Here is a 17,234-nt window from a genome sequence, read left to right on the forward strand (position 1 = left end):
ATTAACTAATTCTACAATTAATTTTAGCCAACACTTCTCACTTAATAAATTAACTTTAAAAATAACATAAAAGTGTTTAACTAACGGTTTATAACTTTTAAGTGTTTACTTTTTTACTACTTTTGCTAAACATTAACGTATAAGATCAAATAAATTACAAGCTACTTGTAGTAAATTTGCCACACCCTCCTCGGCAGTGTTTTGAACTTATAAATGTAAACGTTTAACTTTTTCTTTTCTTTTCTTTTTTTACCCCCATTTTATCCTTAACAGTATCTTATTAGAATTTATTCTTTGCCTTTGTTATGTTTAAAATTCTTTTTAGTCTCCCCTCCCTCTCCCTCTTTCTTAATAAGAGTGGTAATCAAGATGAAACTTAAATTTTCCATGTATTTATTGCAATTCTTAACTTTTATCATTAAGTTAATCTTATTGGTCCAATCTTTCCCTCATCATATGTTATTTTTTTATGATATGGAATTAACAAAAGTATAAAATACGTCTTTTTATGTTATTTCATTTCATTAATAAATACACTTATAAATTATGAGAATGAAATTAAAAAAGTTATAATTCTTATTTTTAAAGTGAATTAAGACAAATTAAAAAATGAAATTTCAAAGTCATTATTCTTCCTTTTAAAAATGTTAAAATCAACCTTTTGTAATTATTTCATAAACTTATATGGTTATTATAATTTATGTTTATTTATTTTTGACCCGATTGTTATTATAACTTCAAAACATATACCTTTTAATTAATTTTTTTCTTGAAAAAATAGTCAAATAAACTCGTCGTATAGTTCTTTCAAAATTTGCAATGGTCCAAGAAAAAGGTCACACGAAGCAACCATTCATTTATTGCTATATTTCTACGTCAAGCTTTTAATGTTTTTTTTTTTTCAATAAAATGTTACCGATCAATTTACTTGCCTATAGTATAAATTCTATTCCAATTATTTTAATGTATTTATACATGACATTCTTACAAACCTCATTTATAAAGTTCAGTAAATAAAAACTCATCGATTTTTTTTTTTTAAATATAATTCATTCAAGTTCAACTACAACCTTTTTTTTTAAGTTCAACTATAACTTTAAACCTACTCTTCCCATCAAATAAAAAATTTATTTACCTCAAGTACAAAAGACTCATGAGAACATATAACTTAATTAATAATACATGTTAAATTTGTGAGAATTTTTTTTTTAATTTGATATAATATATTCTTAAAAGTGATAAATTTAAGTATAATTAAATTAAACAAAAATTAATTTCATATTTCTGAAGTTTGTGACAATACCTTAAAATGTTACCAGAGAACTTAAGTATTAACTAAGGTGGTATCAAATAAAAGATAAAAGGGTTCAAGAGTTAAGAGTTTCACTAGGGTAAATGATGATGTGTTTTCCGTTTGGGTCTGCAAAATGCCACGTGGCGACACAATGATTGGACTTTTTATGCATATCAAACACGTGGCGACGAATGGAGTGAACAGGTATCACAGAACGCGCGTGACCTTCCAGAAACTTCGGCGGGAACTGGTGGCTAGAAATGGCGGAGGCATCTAGCGGCCAGCATGAGGCCACATGGAAGCGCAACCACGTGGGCGTCCGACGTGGCACCCTCGTTCCGCTGAAAATGATTCGTTCATTTTATGCGTTGGCCACTCCAAAGTCCAAAGTAACAAACAGACGCACTTTCTCTCTCTTCAGCGAGAAGAAACCGCCAGAAAATAAAGTGTGTGTGTGTAAGTGTTTGTGTGGTGTTGTTGACCTTTGGAATTGAATGTGGGAATGGCCATGAATAATGGCGATGGAACCGACGGAGGGGCATTGCAGAGGGTGCTTTACATGTGGGGTTACCTTCCCGGAGCTCTGCCGCAAAGGACGCCGCTCTTGACGCCGGTTGCCGTTAGGGTTCCGCCGTGTGATTATTCTTGGAATGATGTTTGCGGCGGTGGCTGTGGATTCGCTATTGCTATATCAGGTGCCTTACCTTTTTCACCGGTCTTTTTGATTTTGTTGCGGTTTTTGTTTTCAGTTTAAGAATTGGAGGCTTTGTTTGACCTGTGGTCTGGTCCCTTTGATTTCTTCAAAAATGGTTTGGATTTGAAAATTAAGCAGGTTTAGGGGAAGTTCTTGAGCTCCGTTGAAGCAGAAAATCAACTCAGCTCAGCAGCTTCAGCTTCATTCTCTGATTTTATTCTCATTGGAGTTTTTTTTTTGTATCAATTTTCGGTCAAAATTGACCTTACTCCCTATATTTGACAAATTAATGATTTTGGTGTTCGTATTATTGATAATAATTAATGAATTTCATCTCTCATCCTACTATTCTAAGTTTTAAAGAAAGATGAAATTTATATATTGGGATTAAGACCAATTTTGACCGAAAATTGTAGCATCTAAATCACATTTTACCCAAGGTTTTTAGGGGGCTCTTTCTCTTAAGTTGTGTCTGACTGAACAGTATTTTTTTTAATAATTTGAATTTGATTAAATAAAGTATTGCTTTTGAACTTTGATGGGGTCGTATTTTGTTAGGATGGTTAAATACTCAAATCCAAGGAGATGAGTTTGAGAGGTTGTTTGGAATTTTGCGAGGTTTTCACTACTGTTTCACTTTGAGACTACTTTTTGCCAATCTCTTGCCCCTCATTTTCATGGAATGCATTGTGTACTTCCTTGTGTTGATGTTGTTGTAAATAATTTAAATGATTGTATTTGGGAATCATGCCATGTTTTTTACTTTCAATGCTCGTGTTTACATCTTTGCATCCCTCTATCTCTCTATTAGCTGCTTTTCTTTTACCATTTTATTTGTATAAAGGGTTCATCATTGCTCACGTGTTCGTCCTTAATCAGAATCAGGGAAGCTCATCACATGGGGCTCAACAGATGATCTAGGCCAAAGCTATGTGACTTCTGGCAAGCATGGGGTAATGCATAACTATGTATAAAATAGAATGACCTGTTGTCTCTCTTTTTTTCTTTGTCAACAAACTAACTTTTCTGGTTTGTTTGTAAAGGAAACTCCAGAGCCTTTCCCTCTTCCAACCGAAACCTCTATTGTAAAAGCTGCAGCAGGATGGGCTCATTGTGTTGCTGTAACAGGTAAGGTGGATTTCCTTACCTTGCAACCTTGAAAGAAATAGAAGAAGAAACGAGATGATGAGACTGAAAGGAGAAGTCCTGAACTAAAATAGAACCTATAGTTTTGTTTTTCTAAAAGTGTTTTACATGTATCTATTTCTTTAATAAGTAACATCCAAAATGAATTCAATAATATCATCCAATTGGGCAAGAGTTTTTTTTTTTTTTTTTTTCTTGTCCAATAAGCAAAGTTTTCTTTCGAGTATCACCCTACAAATATATTTTTGTTTTTCCTTCGCAGAACATGGAGAAGTTTATACATGGGGATGGAAAGAATGCATTCCCTCTGGGAAGGTATTTGGTGAATCATCAACAGGGGTAAGTCTTGAAAAAGATGTGCCAGGAAGGCATACTCCATTGTTCACAGAGCAAGGTATGTTTGACCTCTTTACGATGACCGCTTATGTACAACTAGTTGTCCCTCCCAAGGAGTGGTCTAAGCAAGCCAAGGTGCACCAAAAAAGGAGTGGGGGATATATGATAGAATCATTGGAATCTGAAAAGAAAGAAGAAAAAATGTTTTATGGTTTACCCCTCTATGATGAACCCTCATTCCCCACCTGGATGTACTGCCTCCAATGATCCCTCCCTGGGGGGGACCATGAGCCCTTGTTCTTGGTGACTGATTTGGAGTTGTTTTGCAATAGTGAGCCCTCGTTCTCAAGGCTCAAGATCTACTGGAGGTACTGCCTCCAGTAACAGTGGAGAAGAAAGTACAAAGCGAAGGAGAGTGTCTTCAGCAAAGCAAACAGCTGAAAGCTCGTCATCCAGTGATGATAGTCTGACAGCATTCCCATGTCTTGTCACACTAAATCCAGGGATAAGGATAGCTAGTGTTGCAGCTGGTGGACGTCATACACTAGCATTGTCAGGTACGGAACCTTTTTATGGAGTATTTTTACACCTAAATCTAAGATTTTATCTGTTATTTTCTTCCCATTGTGTAGCGTGGTTTGGTTGAAGTATCACAACTATGACTTCTAAGACTTACCATTGATTCTGGTTTTCTGAGAGTTTCAGATACAGGACTGGTGTGGGCTTGGGGCTATGGAGGTGAAGGGCAGCTTGGTCTGGGTTCCAGAATACGTATGGTTTCCACTCCTCATCTTGTTCCTTGCATTGATTCCTCTTATTATGTTAAAGATAGATCTGCTACACTGGCTCGAGGAAACATGGGTTCAGAGGGACAGACTTTTAGAATTCCTGGAAGTTACATAAAGAGAATTGCTTGTGGAGGTCGACATAGTGCAGTAATTACAGGTACATACGTGTCAGTCTATTCAGTAACTCAACTGGACTGCCTTCATTTTAGTTACTTTGAAGAACCTAAAATGAAAATATCCATATGCTTTGTTTATAATGTTGCACTTTGCCTACCTGGTGTTAAATGTTGCGCTTGGTGGTGTTTACTGTTTAGAAGGAGAAAACTAGTTTCTTAATGGATGTAATGGACTGGCCAGGAATAGTGTTATTGGCAAGAAGAAATAATATCTTAACAAAAGATCCAAACACTTAATGAAAAAATTATCTATAAATAGTGTTGTGTTTCTAGATACCATATTAGGAGTTAATTATTACTAGCATAGAAACTTGCTTAGTAAGCTTATTTTGTTTCCAATATCTCTTGTATGTTATCTTTAGTAAATTCATATGTACTAATATTGGAATATCTATCTGTTGAGCTGACAGATGCTGGAGCCTTGCTTACTTTTGGTTGGGGACTTTATGGACAGGTAAAGTTTAAAGTGAACTAGAATATTGTTTTGTACTACTGCAAGTTCATATTCTATTTGACAATGAAACTTGCTGAATTAGTAATTATATACTGTCACAAGCATATTCCGAAATCCCAATTTATTTTCATGGCTCTGTAAAAAAGGCTTTTGATGTATCAGCCTATCTTGTATGTTATAACAGATCAAACTTCCAGAGCTTTTCCATTTTAGCAATTTTGTCAGTATCTATTGTAAATAAAATCTTCTGATGTGTGCAAGCCTGTAGTTTGCTCGCATGGTTCCTAAATCCTATTATTAGAAAATCCCATTCTAATGCGGTATTCTTGTAAGCCACTGAACTTAAACCCTCTCTTGTCCAGCTCCTCTTTGGCGTTGAATTTATTTTCATGAGAAGTTAGTTTTGCTTTTCAGCCCTTTTATCATTTAGATCTTATCAGATAATAGGGTGACCCTTTATAATGAGGAGCACAACATGCTCAGAATTACTTCACTTTGCATGTCATGTCACCAACATACTGTTGTTTATTCTTCAATCTAATACTTCCTTGGTACTGTGAAAAATATGAAGTGCAACTCGTACCTGATTAAAATTTTGCTTTGACTTGCCTGAGATTATGGGAGTATTTATCATATACATGAACCCAACTAAATTATACTATACCTGGTCGAAATATATTCATCTACAGAACTGCTTGGATACTGTCATCCCTTAACCACTCTTAAGGATCAATCTGTAGGTAAAGTAGAATATGGTGGACAAAAGCAATGTTGATGTTGAAGATGTGGTTCACTCTAACGAGGGATTATCTATTCTATTCCTTTACAATATTTCATCTTTCTTGTCACCTGTTGGTCAATGCATGCTTTTGCTCATTATACTTTATTTATGTCATCTTGTTTTTTATCAAGTGTGGGCAAGGAATTACCGATGATGAACTAAGCCCAACTTGTGTATCTTCCCTATTGGGTATCCACATAGAGGGAATTGCTGCAGGACTGTGGCATACAGTCTGTACATCTGCTGATGGTGATGTGTATGCATTTGGTGGGAATCAGTTTGGGCAGTTGGGAACTGGTGCTGATCAAGCCGAGGTATGATGTAATTAGTGCCATTCCATAGATTCACCACTCATTTTGTCGCTAAAACAAAACATAATTACTAGATTATATCAATCACCAGTGTACTGTGATTGTGCATTCATCATAAATATTGGTGTCACTGAAAGAGCTGTTAAGCATGTGGTATTGACAATTCTATTATAGTTATAGGCAATCTGTAATTTCAGTTTTTTAATTGTTAACTTCAATTTCGAAGCAGACTCTACCAAGACTAGTGGATTCACCGAGTTTGAAAAATTTGCATGCTAAGAATATATCTTGCGGTGCTCGCCACACTGCTTTAGTAACAGGTATACCATCCTATAGACCTGCTTATGTCATTTTCAGAGCTGCCTTGTCAATTTAGGCTTCCATTATTGAAGACATTTAATGACAACGGTGCTAGTAAAATTGAACAATCCTTGATGAGGGTTTGCAATGAATGGGTTAGATATAGTCTTTGTATTAGCCAAAGCGCACCTGATCCAAAACTTAATATCATACCGAATTAGATTTCTGGCAAAACGTCAAATTCATATTGTACATTACTGTTTTTAGTTTTACTTTTGCAATAGTCATCATGGACTTTTGCACAATTGATGTTGAATTTTTTATTTTATTGGCAATTTAAAACACAAATTGGCACGTCTATTTTTTTTGTATATTATAATTAGTTTTCTTTCTTTTGTTTCTGTTCTTCAAGAGGGCGGAAAAGTTTTCTGCTGGGGATGGAACAAATATGGACAGGTTCTTATATCACACTACCCTTATACAAATACTTTTTTATTTCATGTTTTAAACTACGAACATTATTGGAATTTTCTATCTGACCACATTTATTTTAAGTGAGGAGTAGTGTTGGGTATTACTATTAGTAACATTGTTGTGGAATCATACTCTTCTAAATTGTGCTTTCTGGGTGTGGCAGCTGGGCCTTGGGGACGTGATTGACCGTAACATTCCTTCTGAAGTCACCATTGAAGGTTGTGTCCCTAAAAATGTTGCTTGTGGTTGGTGGCATACTCTTCTTCTGGCCGAGTCCCACACTTGATGCCATGGTGCTCCTGACCCAATTTTGTTAGTTAGCGGTTCTTTTGGAAGGCAATGTATATGTGTACATACAGTAGTGGTATACAAATACATACTTGTTTGTATTGTTTCATGGTGTGTGAATGACCATGACTAGCTCTAGTATTTAACACCACAGAAGAGCGATATTTGGCTTGGAAGGAAGTATTGGTTCCTTTCCACATATGTATACATTCTTAACCATTATGTATATTTTATTTTATATAGTATAAACTGTCAAGTATAATTATGTATACTGGAGATTAGTATGATGGCATGTAATTGTTAGTTAGGTGTAAATGTAATCCTTTTAATTAGTGTATATAACTGTAGATCACCCGACCCAACTTCCTTTTGTTTGTTATGGATTATTGGTTTCTTATTGGTCTCAGCTTGTTCCATCTGTTGGTGAAAGTAGAGTGATTACACTCACTACTAAGGTGGTTAGCAGTATGTTTGAGACTCAACAATATTCTGAGGATTTGATTCGAATTTATTAAGGTTTCTTTGTTTGGTAGGTCCAATGAGTATTTTTCTTATTGGATTGGGCTTTACCTATGACACTGGATCATATAGTTTAAAACCTACCGCAATCCAGGTTATTGTTTCCTGCACTCCCTTTCCTTTTCGGCTTCTAGATTCATCCATCCGACAGGTAAAAAAATGTTCCAGAAAAGTGCAGGAAGCAACAACAGCTCGCAATCCAGCTCAACTCCTTTATTTTTTGTACTGAATTCCTTTTCATCATTTAGCATTTTGACCATAAAATCATTAAACTTTTGTTAATACACGATTTGATATCAGTCATAACATTGTGCTTTCGCTAAATTGCTATTCACTATTGATCCTTTGAATATAAGTTAACCTAGTAAGATTTGATAAGACGCGGAACTAAATTCTGTTGGTAACCTTATTATTTTCTTCTTTTTCTTTCCTAGCTAGTTTATTAACATAGCATTATTGAAAAGAACTTGGTTGTTATAAAATTTAAAATTTAATTCTTGTGTCCTAAATCCTAATACAATCAATATTGTAAGAGATTAATGTCTATAAGCCAGTATTTTACACGGATATCAATCACATTCCTTTATTTTGCCACTTCATTTAATAGTTTTTTTAATTAAATAAAAATAGATAAATACATTGCTCCACATCTTGCACATTCTAAGTCTTGCTTTCACTGGACTAACACCGCTGCCTCCACCATTCTGAATCAAGCAATTTCCTTTGCCTTTCTGTTTGACACGCATATGTTATAAAGAGATATAATTCGCTCACTTTTAGAACGAGAGAGTGCATCAACATTAATATTATACTGTAAAGGATATACGATTGACCGGATAAACAAGCCTTTACTACCACTACACATTTACCCGAAACTATATCAGAATCATTCAACCGGAGAAATTAATTGAACAAAACAAGTTTGTCTTGGACCAAATTCTTTTCTTTTCTTTTTCTTTAGAATCATGGGATCAAATTCAAATATTCCATGTCTACAAAATTAACGTTTTTCTTCCCTTTTTGTCATGGACTCTTTCAACTTCCATAGGCCCCCAAGATTGACAATGACTACACAAAGAAAGACTATGAAGGATTTCCTCTTACATCATTTTCAGCCAGTAGTTTTTTTTTTTTAGACGAAAGTGTGAAGGATTTTCAACAAAACTAGAACGTAGAACAAAAATTGGGATAGTATGGTTAACTTTTTCTTATATATTTTCAAAATTTGCCATCCGCTTTATGTAAGTAAAAGTGGTTTTTTCTTTTCTTGTTGGAGGAAAACAAAACATAACAAGTAGGAATCATTCCATGAAAGCGAAGCTGGGCCTAACAGTCGTCAGTCAATTAGCTCTCAGAGAAGATGCTCTCGGATCCATATTTCTGGTGCTTCTCCAATTTCACAGTCAATGGCTTTAATAAGGCTATCTTAGACCATAAATTGGGCTCTCCTTATCACATCATCGTTTGAGAGTGATATATTAAATCGTGTAAGCTTATTATAAGACAAAATTGTGGTTTCCAATTCGCAACTGGTCATTAATCACTAATCAGCATTTATATAATAATATTTAAAAAATGGAACTATCAATTTGTGGAGACTATTAAAAAATCGGTAGCCAAATAAATTGCCCTGAATAGTGAATTTTATTGTTCCAACTTCCCTTCAAGGTTGATAGACCTTAACAGTTATGGAATATTCCCCTCATTTATTCAACCTGGTATTTATGCTAATCTTGTGGTTGACATCACATTAGTTGGATCTTAATCTTGCCGCACACTAGTACTATTAGCAACGGCCTCTTAATCAAAATCAAATAACTTTTGTTGGACAGTGTCTGTCAAAGGGTCAAAACCTTTTCTTTCATATATAAAAAAGCTTGTTAATAAATGTTCTTAAAGAATTTATTAAAAATTAAAAACTATATATAAGAAAATATAATGATTGATGTTATTAATATACTTCTACCTTAATTTTTAGTGGAAATGTTTAATTAATTGATTCTTTAGTCAACAATTTTTAAAAAAATTGTTCGTAAGATCCAATCAAGAAAAATAGTCATATAAATGTGGTGTGCATAGTGTTTAAATTATATAATTTTCCACGTCATTGCATGCAAATTTAATAATATAGAAAGATAATATAAAATTATAGTATTCTTTAAAAAAGTATAAATAGAAAGATTCATTATATTCTGAACAGTAGCAAAATATATCCTTGACACCCAACCATTTTCTATACACGTGATATGCAATGTTTACATTTGTTTGGATTAGAAGGCTTAGGAGAAGTAACATTATAAGTTATAACGTAGGAGTTACATAACATCAAGCAATTGGAGTGTCCAGTTTTGGAAGTGAATGCCCTGGCACTGAATTCATTGCTGGCATATGGATCAAGTTAATTACTTCATTTTAATAAGAGTAATGTTGGCTTTGCAACAGAAGCATTTTAATAATACTCCATGACAGCGTATCTGCGCCACGTGTAAGTTGGGAGGCTGTAATTGTCTACAGTGGTACAATTTTACATACTTAAAAATTTTAATTTCTACCAAAATCCACAATATTCTATCGAAAAAAATTATGCAGCATAGTTTATCTGATGTGTTTCAATTAAAGTTGTTTACATATAATTATACTTTTAAGGTTGTCTTGGTTGAAGAAAAAAATATTATAAATTAGAATCCCTTTCACTAACAAATTACAATAAGAATTACTATTTGATAATACAAAAAAATTGCTCACGTAACAAGAACATATTGAATTTTATGTTCAGAATTTCAAGCTCACGTGCCAATAATTAATGGTGATTTTTATATTTAAATAAATAATTATCAATATACTAGTACATTAATTTAATATAGTACGTTAAAACTCAAATTTACAGAATTCAAATAAATAAATATTAAAATTTTTGTATTAATAACATAAATTGAGATTGATCAAATTTAAATAATAATATTTGAAAATGAATAAACAAAGAAAAATATTTCTTTTTATTTTCATTTGTGTTTTTATTTTATGCAAATAAATCATGTATAATAATAAAAATTATATCATTTGTACAAGTTTTTCAATAACTAGAAGGGTATTGTTAAAATGTAGTAATTCATTTTAACCATAATTGGAACAAAATGACTTTGATCCTGAGCTTATCCGATCATCAGTTTTCTCATACTTAGCAGAAGATTTGAATAAGTTTATAATGTACAAAAATGAAAATTATTATATTCAATGTATGATTTTTCATATTTTCTCATGCATCATCGCACATGCATTAATCAAATATAGTAGTAAAGAATAAGACCAAGGCGCTCAATGTCCCAAAAGAGCAACATGACCAGATCTGACCTATTATAATGTCAAAGGGAATTCAAAATTCAACACGTATAGTTAGGTCATTTACACGAAATCACCCCTTTGAAGAATTTGACTCCAATTTGAAGAAAAATTAAAATAACATAAATCACCATCAAAATCCAACACATTTAATAAATTAGTCAATTTCTTAAATATGCTGATACGAGATTTGATTTTTCTAATCATGTGTGTAAAAAAAAAAAACCTTGTTAAGAAAGATAAAACACACTTTAATAATTTGCACACCTCAAAAATTAGTTTCATAACTTTTAATTAAAAGAATACTTTGATTTCAGAAGAAAAAAAAAACATTGTCACACATAAAATGTGTCTCACATTGTCACACAATCCCTAATATTCTAGTTCTAAACCCACTATAGTTATTTTAAATAGCATGCCAACATTTTATTTAAAGGCGGACAGGAAAAAAATATTACTTAATAAGAACATCTAAAATATCACGTGTTTAATGCATGTTAAAATTTTAATATTATATATATAATATTGTCTTAAGTATAAGAATAATGTATATAAGAAAGGAGAATAATTAGATTAAAAAATTATACTTTTTTTGAGATAGGAGAGGAGTAGCAAAAATAATTTTGTAACAATTTAAATAAACTTAAAAAATTTGATGTTGAATATGTCACCCCCTTCCTCTGATCCAAGCAAAATCTGTCGTTAATTTCTACTCCTTTGGTGAGGAATTTTATTGCCCACGAAAATATACAAACAAAAAAGTCAGGTTTTTAGAGTATTTTTTTTTTTATAGATTTTTCATTTTATTTTATTTACTTATTTAATAGAAAAATATAGGAAACAACACAAATGAACCAAAAATTCTTAAGAAACAAATCAACCATTTCAAATTACTTTCATTTTATCTTTATCTGTATATTTTATTTTCTCAATTACTTATCTCTTTAATTTATTATTCCTATCTTTATGTTCAAATATTTTAGAAAAAAAACAAAAAAAAACTGATTTTGTATTTATCAAATCAAAGCACGAGGATAAAAAAATCAACCATTTCAGACTACTCTCCTTTTATCTTAATTCATCTGTATATTTAATTTTCCTAACTACTTATCTCTTTTTTTTTTATCTTTATGTTCAAAAAAAAGAAAAGAAGAAATGTAGAGTATAACACAGGAATATGCCGTTTTGGCCACAATTGATCCTACCGCCACGATTGGGAAATGCCAATTGTGAATTTATTTAAATAGTTAAATTAAACCTACCGTCATAACATGGTGAATTAATAATATTCGAATTATTGTTAAAAGATCTATTTCGAATAGAATTATATTTAAAGGAGGATATTTAAAAAATAAAAAAAAATGAAAACTAGTATAAATTTCAAAAGTTTGAATTTGCATGTACAATCTATCTTAAATAGATATTAACAGAAAGCTTTTGCACATTATTATTTAAATAATACTATAAAGTCATTAAATTGTGATGAAATCTTTCACCAAATTATTTTATTATTGTGATAAGGTGTGATAAGAATAAGATAAAATTTTAAATAAACACTATACATTTAATTTACATCCAGATTAAATAAAAAGAAGGTAAATGAAGAATTGAACAGGAAAGGAAATTTCGATCACATGGTAGTACAATCACAATCATACTAGAGGACAGAGAGGTGAAGAAGGCACAAATTTTGGTAGCTTGTAAAGTACAAATATAATAATAAGCAAGTAAAGAGGTTACAAAATTATGATTTACGAAAACAGAAGAATATTGAAATTAACATAAAACAGAACAACTGGCCAAAATCCGAAACTACGGAGGAAGCCACCGACACCCAAATCAAGGGAAACTACGCGCACGCCCATTGGGTAATTTATTTATTTTTTATAAATATTATCAACAGTACACACTTTTTGAAACGGGTTTTATATTATTTTAATTAAATTTTTTTTCTATAGATTTGACTTTTTATTTAATGAGTTTCTCATCTTGACTTTCTATTTTTAATGATAAATTTTAAAAATAGTATATTATTAACATTCCTTTTATTTTAAAACAAGCTCGTAGTAATAACTAAAATATAAAGAGTAGATATATTTGTTGGGCTTTATTGTAATTATTCTAGCAATTATTTCTGATTGGTGAGTTAAGCATAAAAGAAAATTTTATGAAGAAGCAAAATGAATAATAATATTATTAAATGAAACAGTATTGATTGAACTGTAGTCATTGACTAATTAAATGATACTAGTAAATAATGAGAAATATTTTTTTTTTAAAAGAGTAAACGAGAAAGAAAATTTATTCAAATATAAAACTATTTAATTAAAGAAATTTGATGAAGAAGGAAAATGAATAATATTAAAAGAAATAGTATTAATCAATTAATTAATTAAATTATAAATGATAAATGAGAAAAAGTTTTTTTCTTCTTTTTTTTTTTTTGTTGAAGAGAGAGTTAAATAAATAAAAGATAAAAGATAAAAGATAAATGATAAATGATAAAGATTGGTTAGAATTATCGTTGGTGCGTGCGGGTTATTATATATAGGGGAAGATCAACGAGACGTATGTGGCAGGTGTGGGTTCTTCAATTCATTCTAGTTCTGGATTCCGACTAGCCGCGTTGACTCGGTTCCGTTTTTCATTCTCGCGGATCTAATATTAAGGTAATTCTCATTCTAACAATGTCATTGCTATTGCCAGTGCCGTTTCGCTTTGCTCTCTTCTTAATTCTAATCAATCAGTGCATGCACCTTCTTTCCGAATTCCGATTATTTAATCGCAATGTTCATGTTCCTGATTCTTTTTTTGGTTTGGAATTTTTGCTCTGATTTTGATTTCTGATAGATATTACAGTGTGCTACTCAGATCTGGTGCTGCGTGTTGTGATTTTTTTTCTTCCTTTTTTTGTGTTTAATTGATTTCTCTGTTCAGTAATTTCACTTAAATTTTCATGGATTTGTGAAATTTCTGATTGAACCTGATACCGAGGAATTGAATTTTATGTGAAGAAAAAAATAGACTAATGCGGAGGAGTAAGGGTTTTTCACTTGCAAAAACGTTGGATAAACTATTCAGTTGCAAATATATCATATATGTCATGCAATAATGCTTGTTTTGCTCAATTCATGTTATCTCACTGCATCCTTTGTTTCATTTATGTCACGAATTCTAACTCTTTTGTTTCATTTATTGTTGGCTTCAAATGTTGTTGACAGAGTAGCCAAATACCCCTATTTTACCATGCACCTTGATTTGAGTGTATATTTGATGCCATTTATAGAGAAGCTTGTACCAGACTTCAACCATTTTGTCATTCTCATTAGAAACATTAGTTGTGTATCAGTGGATTGTGTCGTTGTTTTTCATATATGGTTAAAACTTTCATGTGCTTTTACGTTCAAGTTCTAGCTTATTGTTCACGTTGTGACACGTAAAGGATCCGTGCCACACTCAAGATTACTTGTTAGCTCAGGTTCAACTTACATGCCAGTTGTTCATTAGGTGTTATGTGCAAGTTCTTTCCTGGCATTGATATTTACAGGACACATTGGTATCTATCTGCTCATATTTAAGATTGTATTCTCTGTCCACTTATCTTGATCTGCTTCTAATATATAAATTTACAGGAATAGCTTAAGGGCACATTACAATGAAGGCATTGATTCTGGTTGGGGGATTTGGAACAAGGCTGAGGCCACTGACACTCAGTTTCCCTAAGCCTCTTGTTGATTTTGCTAACAAGCCTATGATTTTGCATCAGGTAAAGCTATTTCAATCTAAGCCATTTCTTTTTTGTAGAAGGTTTACTGTTTACATCTGTTATTTATATAAATGATTTAGGGATTTTCTTTCTTGTAGAATCCCTTTTCCATGCAGCATTTGATGCCCTCCATTCTAGATAACAGAGATCTATCAAACTTTTAATGAAAAAAAAATCTGATTTATAAATTCTAGATATATGATAAAAAAAAGGAACTAGTTTTTGTGTGTGCATATAGCATGAGTATGTATCCTTTATGTCTATTTCCTTAATATGACATAATTGAGTATCCTACTGATTTACCTTTTAATTTGGCTTGTTTTTCAGATAGAAGCCCTTAAGGCCATTGGAGTGACTGAGGTAGTGCTAGCCATCAATTACCAACCAGAGGTAAAGATGTCTCGTTACAACATTGTTCTAGTCAATGCTTAAAGAAATTTATGTGGCTAAAGTATATTTATTTTTAATATGGTGTATACTTCCTACTGCAGGTTATGTTGAATTTCTTGAAGGATTTTGAATCAAAGCTCGGCATCAAGATCACATGTTCTCAGGAAACTGAACCACTGGGAACAGCAGGTCCCCTGGCTCTTGCTAGGGATAAGCTGATAGATGATTCTGGAGAACCCTTTTTTGTTCTCAACAGTGATGTTATCAGTGAGTATCCACTTAAAGAAATGATTGAATTCCATAAAAGCCATGGAGGAGAGGCTTCCATAATGGTAACAAAGGTAATCCATTTGATAGAAAAATAAAACCCCATTGCTGACATTTAAGACTATACATACAAGTTGGAGAATCCAATATCATTTTTCATCTACTTGTGTAGGTTGATGAGCCATCAAAGTACGGCGTGGTTGTGATGGAAGAGAGCACAGGGCAGGTTGATAAATTTGTTGAAAAACCGAAGTTGTTTGTTGGTAACAAAATCAATGCTGGAATTTACCTGCTGAACCCCTCTGTTTTGGATCGAATTGAACTGAGGCCCACTTCTATTGAGAAAGAGGTGTTTCCAAAGATTGCTGCAGAGAAAAAGCTATTTGCAATGGTCCTGCCAGGATTTTGGATGGACATTGGACAACCGAGGGACTATATTTCTGGCCTGAGGCTTTACCTGGACTCATTGAAGAAGAAGTCATCATCTAAGTTGGCCAGTGGCTCTCAATTTGTAGGGAATGTCATTGTGGATGAGACAGCCAAAATTGGTGAGGGATGTCTCATTGGACCTGATGTTGCTATTGGTCCTGGCTGCATTATTGAGCAAGGTGTTAGACTCAAAAGCTGCACAATAATGCGTGGAGTCCGGGTTAAGAAGCATGCTTGTGTATCCAGCAGTATTGTTGGGTGGCATTCCACTGTTGGGCAATGGGCTCGAGTGGATAATATGACCATCCTTGGAGAAGATGTCCATGTATGTGATGAAATTTACAGCAATGGTGGTGTTGTTTTGCCACACAAGGAGATCAAGTCAAATATTCTGAAGCCGGAGATTGTCATGTGAGTGAGGTCAATGATGTTCAAAATGGTAGCATGTGGTGAGGAGGTAGAAAAATTATTGAGTCTGAAATGTTTGTCCGTTTCATTTTGTTTTTCTTTTTACTTCATGGCGTTTCTTTTCTTTTTATAGGTCAGTTTTTTGGATTAGAATGAGTGATGCCATTGCATTGATGAAAAGGTCAGCATCTTTGTAAATGGCGTTAAGTTTGGTCTGTGCAAAAGTTGTGTATTTTGAGTGTGTATAGAAATAAATTATTGGTTAGTGGTTTCTCTCCAGCCATTGCACCTCTCACGAACATTAAACTAAGGACGTATCTTACTGGGGTAATCTAATATTACTACAAATTTGACAATTAGGTTAGTTGTTAGGTCGTTATCATATACAGGTAGATTTCCATATTATGAATTGATAAAAAAAGAATTCTATATTATGGGCTCGAGCCAGTGAGGCCTACTTCTCCTGGCAGAACATGTGACGTTGGGGTCATAACACAACAAACCAAATATTTTTCAACACTACGAAAATATCGATGGAAATAATTGTAAACATGGTGTATTAATGAATTCGTCGGAAATTTGTAGATAGACTCATCTTAACCATTGCAAAAAAAATAAAATTATTTGAAGTTTCGATTTTAATCCATTAGCTCGATTGGGAATGCAGGAGTGTTTTGTCGAAGAATAAAGTTAAAGGAAAAAAACGGTGATAGTATCAAATTTTATAAAAAAATAAACAAACATAATTTATCAAGACTAAAAATGTAAAAAATATTTTACAAAAGACGAAAAGTAATAAAAAAAATACTAAATTACAAAAGAGTAAAAATTTATTTAAGTCAATTAAAAATAATTTTTTGTTAAAAAAATAGAGGAAAATGTTTAATTTTCTTGCTAAAATATATGTATCATCACCTAACTTATTTTTTATTCTTAAATTGATCTCTTATATTTTAAAAGTTCTAAAATGATTCCCTAAAAAATTATTTTAGTAACACATTTATTCTACTGTTAGTTTTAATTCAAACGCGATTAATGTATATATTCGGTGATGATATAACAAATCAATTTTGC

General features: G+C 32.3%; 2 protein-coding genes across 4 annotated transcripts; both read left to right on the forward strand.

Annotated features, from left to right (window-relative positions):
• Window positions 1–1,668: 1,668 nt before the first annotated feature.
• LOC114398590 (ultraviolet-B receptor UVR8-like) lies at window positions 1,669–7,421 on the forward strand. Of its 3 annotated transcripts, XM_028360772.1 has the most exons (11): window positions 1,671–1,989; window positions 2,868–2,941; window positions 3,032–3,116; window positions 3,397–3,528; window positions 3,803–4,027; window positions 4,176–4,415; window positions 4,845–4,888; window positions 5,801–5,983; window positions 6,210–6,300; window positions 6,693–6,736; window positions 6,918–7,421. In XM_028360772.1, exons 1-11 carry the CDS (start codon window positions 1,797–1,799, stop codon window positions 7,038–7,040), a joined length of 1,434 nt encoding a protein of 477 aa, XP_028216573.1. In that variant the 5' UTR covers window positions 1,671–1,796; the 3' UTR covers window positions 7,041–7,421. The 3 variants fall into 3 exon arrangements, with proteins under 3 accessions (XP_028216582.1, XP_028216578.1, XP_028216573.1); XM_028360781.1 differs by lacking the exon at window positions 6,210–6,300 and having other exon boundaries at window positions 1,669–1,989; window positions 6,918–7,085; XM_028360777.1 differs by lacking the exon at window positions 6,693–6,736 and having other exon boundaries at window positions 1,670–1,989.
• Window positions 7,422–13,418: 5,997 nt separating this feature from the next.
• On the forward strand, window positions 13,419–16,439 carry LOC114398607 (mannose-1-phosphate guanylyltransferase 1-like). Its single transcript, XM_028360788.1, has 5 exons — window positions 13,419–13,569; window positions 14,533–14,666; window positions 14,994–15,056; window positions 15,158–15,397; window positions 15,496–16,439. The coding sequence occupies exons 2-5, from the start codon at window positions 14,556–14,558 to the stop codon at window positions 16,165–16,167; spliced, it is 1,086 nt and encodes a 361-aa protein (XP_028216589.1). The 5' UTR covers window positions 13,419–13,569; window positions 14,533–14,555; the 3' UTR covers window positions 16,168–16,439.
• The last annotated feature ends 795 nt before the right edge of the window (window positions 16,440–17,234 follow it).

Source organism: Glycine soja, chromosome 2 (genome assembly GCF_004193775.1).
Source record: "Glycine soja cultivar W05 chromosome 2, ASM419377v2, whole genome shotgun sequence".
Lineage (NCBI taxonomy): Eukaryota > Viridiplantae > Streptophyta > Magnoliopsida > Fabales > Fabaceae > Glycine > Glycine soja.